This window comes from Pseudochaenichthys georgianus, chromosome 9 (genome assembly GCF_902827115.2).
Source record: "Pseudochaenichthys georgianus chromosome 9, fPseGeo1.2, whole genome shotgun sequence".
In the NCBI taxonomy this organism is placed as follows: domain Eukaryota; kingdom Metazoa; phylum Chordata; class Actinopteri; order Perciformes; family Channichthyidae; genus Pseudochaenichthys; species Pseudochaenichthys georgianus.
The window spans coordinates 48639149-48645965 of NC_047511.1; the positions used below are offsets into that span (position 1 = coordinate 48639149).

At 42.5% G+C, this 6817-nt stretch overlaps 1 protein-coding gene across 1 annotated transcript; it reads left to right on the forward strand.

Moving 5' to 3' along the window:
- Positions 1 to 915: 915 nt before the first annotated feature.
- Positions 916 to 5834, forward strand: LOC117452737 (nuclear factor 7, brain-like). The gene is made up of 3 exons (XM_071204286.1): positions 916 to 1027; positions 4348 to 5701; positions 5733 to 5834. Exons 2-3 carry the CDS (start codon positions 4355 to 4357, stop codon positions 5832 to 5834), a joined length of 1449 nt encoding a protein of 482 aa, XP_071060387.1. The 5' UTR covers positions 916 to 1027; positions 4348 to 4354.
- Positions 5835 to 6817: the final 983 nt, after the last annotated feature.

Genomic DNA, 6817 nt, shown 5'->3' on the forward strand with positions numbered 1-6817 from the left:
GCAGTAATTAACCTCAATATTTTCAGAATAATATCGACACAGTGTCAGAGCCATGGCAGATTTGTACAAAGCTGCCAGACAAACAATGTGCGAGCAGTTGAGGTGAGTCCACACGTTTTTATTATCCTGGAGCTAAAAAAAACACAGTAAAGCCTTTTATAGCATCTATATTCTGCACGCTGTCCGATTCAAGAATTCACTCCGGCACCAAAGTAAAGAGGAGACATTAAATTGTAATTGAGAGCAAAGAGTCAACACTTTCCGTTTCAATTTGCCTCCCTATGTCGTTTGACACCTCTGCAAAGATCGCGCTGAGTCGACAAAGGTTGATTTATCCACACATGGCGGCCCACAAACTCCACAATCTCAGCTCGATTTGAATAACTAAATGAGCCTGGAGAAGGCGTGATGCAGCGCTAACATGCTGAACCTGTAAGGCTGTACAGGAAGAAATACACGCCCTGCTCAAGAATGGGTTTAACTAACATATTTTATGAGGCACAAGATGCAATCAATCAAATCAAACTTTGACTTAACATACACACATTCAATACATCTGCTTAATGTAGTAGTACTATGGGCAGTGGTGACCGGCCCATAGGGGTGCTAGGGGCGCCGCCCACCCTCTTCCCACATGTTTGATTGTCATTAAAAATAAATAAAAAAATATATTATTTTTTTTAATTTATTTTTATTAAACGCCCATATTCTACGTTCTAATTATTCTTCACCGTATGATGTGTTAATGTTTAACTCTCCACTACAACCTTTAATCCTGCAATGAATCTGCACTTTGAACCGAGACACTCCCTGAGAGTTCAGAGAGACGGACTGAAAACACTCCCTGAGTTACTTGAGAGGAATCAGCACTCAGCAGACTTCATCACTTCAGAGAGACGGACTGAAAACCAGACGATCAGATTCACCTTCAGACCAAACTAACAACTTCCTCTGAGTTCAGCTGCAGGAGAGAAAAGAGGAAACTACAACTCTGCTGCTTCAACCTGAGGACCCTAACCCCCTGAAGGTGAGTCTGACTCCAACATCACTCAGAGTAGATATCAGTTGGTAGAGGAGGCGGGGGTGGGTCATTGTTATATTATTATACTTGATTATTGAACAAGGACCATGCATACAAATACGTTAAACTCAAAAAGAGAAGAGATGGTAAATGCTAATTTCTATCCGCAGTCCCTGGGCAGGAACACATAACAATCAACCAGCAATGAAACATGTCCTTGTGCCTATCACACTCACCATAAAACCAGATCAATGCACAGTGGTATAAGACATACTAGTAGACTTGTCAAAATACATATAATTGTACGAATCATTTAAACTAACATCTCAAATTGCAGAAAACATCATGTTGGTAAGACTGGTGAAAATCTGAGCAGGTTTTAAGATGGAAGCAGGAATGGATGGAATGTTTGATTGCGTAAATAAGAGAAGTAATATATCAGCAGTGCACATGTCATATTTCAATATCAATCAAAACCACAGTAACCACAGTAACCAACTACGGTTTTAACGTTAGCAGAGTTTCTATTCCCCTTAAACAATTTTCAAATCCAAATTATTAACCTCTTCCAAGGAAGGGTGTTCTTACCTCACTCTGAGACCAAGACCTTCAGAGGCCACCAGAGAGACCAGGAACTGGGTCGAAATGTACAAACCGGTTTTATTACATTTTTAACAAAAATAGAGGATTTACAAGAATCCAAAAAATAACAAAAGAAAGATACAAAAGTTTTACAAAGACACAAGGTCGAAGTACAAAAGCAACAGATTCACAAGTCAATCCCTGAGAGACGTCTAAAAGAGCCCAGGCCCCAAGGCACAGGGGCCAAGACCCAGAATCCAGCCTCAGAAAGGTACCCAAGCTCTCAAGCCCCCCCCCCCCACTTTCTCACACATCATCTTTTATAGTCTCTCGCCTCCTCCCTCTTAAAAATTAAAACAAATAAAGACTTAAAGTAATAATATGCAATTTTAACGAGAGGGAATATGAACATGTTTCATGAAAGCAGAACACATTGTCAATGTCATGTTTAGAATCAAGTTCTTTTCTTTAAACATTTAATTTCAAATAGGCAAACTTTATACTTTAGTTTATTAACAGAGACTTAATTTAGAGAGACAATAAGGACAGCTGGTCTCTACGATGCTCAACCGTTGTACCAGTGTGCGAAATACAGGGGGGTCCGGGGGAGCTCGCCCCCCCTGATTAACACCTGAGCCGCCCTGAAAGCCTCAACAGCAACATTTGAGAGGGGGTCTCAAATTATAATATGTATTCGTCACTTGCAATGGTCACTAAAATGTTTTTAAGCTTACTATGTCCAGTATTCATAATTAAAAAAATGTATTCACAAATATCTTCTATTTTGGCTGGCAAAAGCATTTCCTCGCATAGAATGGAAAACAGACGGCTCTTTAGCGGTCGTGTATTCATTCATTCATTCATATGAACGTCGGAATTATTTGACGGCACCCCTGAAGACGTCCGACGGCGCCCCGGTTGAGAAACGCTGCTATAGACTACTGATTGTCTTGGCTTGCATCCATGAAATATTGTATAGAGGCCTAATGCATATTGAGAGATCTTCGACCGGTATGTTGCGCAATAACGGGAGATGGGGACCCCCCCGATTATTGACGGGTATTTCGCACACTGGTTGTAACCGTTGTCAAGGTGTCAAAAACCACAACGTCTTCCTAGATTTGTGGTTGGAACTTTTATGCTCTGCTTGCACCTTCTAAAATGCATAGTGTGCATAGGTCAAGAGTTCAGGATGTTCTGTCTGGTTTCACGTGTCTAGTTTCACATGTCTGCTTTCACATGTCTGGTTTCACATGTCTGGTTTCACATGTCTGATAAGACATTATTGAGACATACATCCATTCCATCAAACCAAATTAGAGCCAATTTAACATGTTGTATTAATGGTAAGCTTAATAGAGGTAGGTGAGGTAAAGGCGAGGTCTGTCACGGCCACTTAAACAGCAGATCTGTCAACACAGCAATAAAACATGTGCTAGAGACTATCACACTCTCAATAAAATCAGATCAAAGTACAGAGGTATAAATATACTAGTACACTTGACAAAATACATATAATTGTACGAATCATTTATCTAACATCTCAAATTACAGGAAACTTCATGTTGGTAAGACACACAAAGCTACATTTGGGATGAAATGTGAAAATCTGAGCAGGTTTCAAGATGGAAGCAGATTCCAATGTTTGATTGCGTAAACAAGAGATGGCAGATTGTGCAGAGGTTACATCTGCGTTCAGGGCGGGTCGAGGTTCTCGAGCTGGAAGAAGCTTCACAAAGGTGCTGGAGAAGCATTGTATCTAATGTTGAATACCCCTTATTGAAAACAGAAGGAGATTGTATCTGGATAACATATTGCATTGATGGTGTTTTAATGATTTCTTATCAAAAGTGGGTTGTTTGAGAAGATCCTCAACTGGTTTCAGTCTTACTGGCCTGAGACCAGCAGGGGATACAATACTGAGGATGTGGGGAAACATGCTTCTATAGTTAATGAGTTCCTGATATGTTTACTTTTAAAGATGTTGTATTTCATGTTTATTAAAAGCCAAATTGGTATCCAAGATCATTAACTTTTTTGATGGTTTGTCCATGAACACTAAGCTGTGGATACACGGATAAAATACATCGTAACTGTTTTTATTTATTTAAAGTAAGACATGAGTCACTTAGCCATTGAGCAACTTTGTGCAGTGTTACTGAGAGCTTAGTGGCAACCTGTTCAGCATTTCCCTTGAGTGTAAATGACCGTGTCGTCAGCATACATCCGGATAGAGAACGGTCCCAACACAGAGCCTTGTGGTACTCCCAGTGAGCATGGTTTGGTTGATGACAGTTTATTATTTATACCAACACATTAAGAACGACCAGATAATTACGACTTTACCCATTTTAGTGAGCTAACTGATAGCTTGACTCTGGAGAGCTTTGATGAAGGTTTTGGATGACTTACTGTGTCAAATGCTTTATGGAGATCAAGAAAAACTGCTCCAACTATCCCAACTTTGTCTAATTCAGCCGTGATTCCTTCCAAGAAGAAACAACATGCAGTCTCAGTAGAACAATTGTCCCTGAATGCAAACTGCATAGGGACGAGTAGGTCGTTGTTGCTAAGGTGTGACACCAGCCGTTCTGCAGCTTTGAAACCACATTAGACACAACATGTAGAAAGCTGATGGGTCTATAGCTGATAACTTGTCACTACATTTAAACACTGGGGTTACAATTATAGTTTTAAAAGCCATGACTGACTGTACTTCCTGTCTGCTGTGTTTCCTCACTCAGAGACAATATGGCTTCCAGATCAGAGGAAGATCTCTGCTGTCCGGTCTGTCAGGAAGTCTTTAGAGACCCTGTGGTTCTGTCCTGCAGCCACAGCTTCTGCAAAGCCTGTCTGAAGAACTGGTTTAGAGAGAAACCAACACGAGAGTGTCCAGTCTGTAAGAGAAGATCTTCCAGAGGAGAACCTCCCTGTAACCTGGTGTTGAAGAACCTGTGTGAGAGTTTCCTACAGGAGAGAGGTCAGAGACCTCCAGAGGCTCTCTGCAGTCTGCACTCTGAGAAACTCAAGCTCTTCTGTCTGGACCATCAGCAGCCAGTGTGTGTCGTCTGCAGAGATTCAGAGAATCACAGCGACCACAGATTCAGACCCATCGATGAAGCCGCTCGACAACACAAGAAGAAGCTTCAGGAAGCTCTGCAGCCCTTCAAGGAGAAGTTAGAGACCTTTGAAGAAGTTAAAGTGAAGTTTGATCAAACAGCAGGACACCTGAAGGTCCAGGCCCGACGCACAGAGACGCAGATTAAGAAGCAGTTTAAGAAGCTTCACCGGTTCCTAGAAGAGGAAGAGGAGGCCAGGCTGGCTGCACTGAGGGAGGAAGAGGAGCAGAAGAGGAGGAGGATGAAGGAGAAGATGGAGGCTGTGAGCAGAGAGATAGCAGCTCTTTCACACACAGTCAGAGCCACAGAGGAGGAGCTGAGAGCTGAAGACGTCTCCTTCCTGCACAACTACAAGGCTGCAGTGGAGAGGCTGCAGCGCCCCCTGCTGGAGGCTCCACAGCTGCCCTCAGGAGCTCTGATAGACCAGGCCAAACACCTGGGCAACCTCAGCTTCAACATCTGGAGCAAGATGAAGGACATGGTGTCCTACTCTCCTCTCATCCTGGACCCAAACACTGCTCATCCAGACCTCATCCTGTCTGAAGATCTGACCAGTGTGAGACTAGGAGGAGAGAGACAGGAACTTCCTGATAATCCAGAGAGGTTTGATGACTTCTCTGTCCTGGGCTCTGAGGGCTTTGACTCAGGGACTCACAGCTGGGAGGTCCAGGTTAGAGACGGTACATGCTGGGAACTGGGTGTGTTAGCAGAGTCTGTCGACAGGAAGAGAGACATGGAGTCTGGATTATGGAGAATAGATTATAATGGAGGTAAATACTATGCATGTTCACCATCAGGTCCAGTCACTGATCTCCTCCTGAAGAAGAAGCTCCAGAGGGTCAGAGTGAGTCTGGACTGGAGCAGAGGAAAGCTGTCGTTCTCTGATCCTGACACGAACACACACACACACACCTTCACACACACTTTCACTGAGAGGATGTTTCCATACCTTAGCACTTGGGATGTACCCCCACTTCAGGTGTTAGCGGTGCAGGTCTCTGTGACTGTAGCACAACAGACATGATGATGATGATGATGATGATGATGATGATGATGATGATGATGATGATGATGATGATGATGATGATGATGATCATGATCATGATGATTAAATATGGTTAGCTATGCAGAGCTTCCTGCTAAGGGTTCCTTTCTCCGAGCAGCGAAGGCTTCTCAGATGGCTGTCCGCAGGGTAGCCGTTAGAGAGAGAGCTGGAGGATTGCCCAACCGGTCAGTAGGCCTGCTGATATATTTAAGTGTTTGAGTTTATCAGGGATCAGTCGTATACGTTTGGGTTCAGCTCAGTGGGATTTTATTTTCTTTCTCTGGTGACTTGTTTCATGTTGTTAATAAAATAAATGGAAAAGAAAAGAAAGTTCTGAGTATCTTTATTTTAGCAAAAGAGTTAACAATTGACTTTTTACAGCTGAGGTTAAACTTCTAAAATTAACAAAACAGAACTGTTTGCAGACATGCAGCACAAAGGACCACTACAACAGTTCGAGGGGCACAAGGAGGTACGGACGGTGTGATGATAACAACACAATACAATATATTAAACCTCTCGGAAAAATACAGGAAGACATAAGACAAAATAAATGAATATAACAAAACAGAGGAACCCTCTCCAGACGGACAGACGTGCAATAGATGTGTGTATAAGTTAAAAAGATAACACGTGTGCACCACAGGTCGTCCAAATGCTGGAACATGTGTCTGTAAAGAAGAAGAAGATGGATGCGTCGATCCTGCGGGGGCCACAGGGGGTTTCTCTTCTTCATGAGACATTTTGCACAGCAGCACTGTTGAACACTGCACCAGGTTACACTCGTTGGGTGTTGAGGAAGGAAGGAGGTGCCATGGTGTACATTAATGAATATTCATATTTTCATGGCAGTCTTAAAGTGTCAGTAGCATTTATTACATGCAAAGGCTTTTTACAGTGACCAAGTGTCGTGGTGATTAACTTTATGAACTCTTTTTTAAATCATTTATTCCTAAAGCTTCCACTGAGGGAAAAGATCCTCCAAATCTACAATTATATAAACAAAATGAAGGACCTCTGGTTGTGAAATCTTACATGAAGACCAGGGAT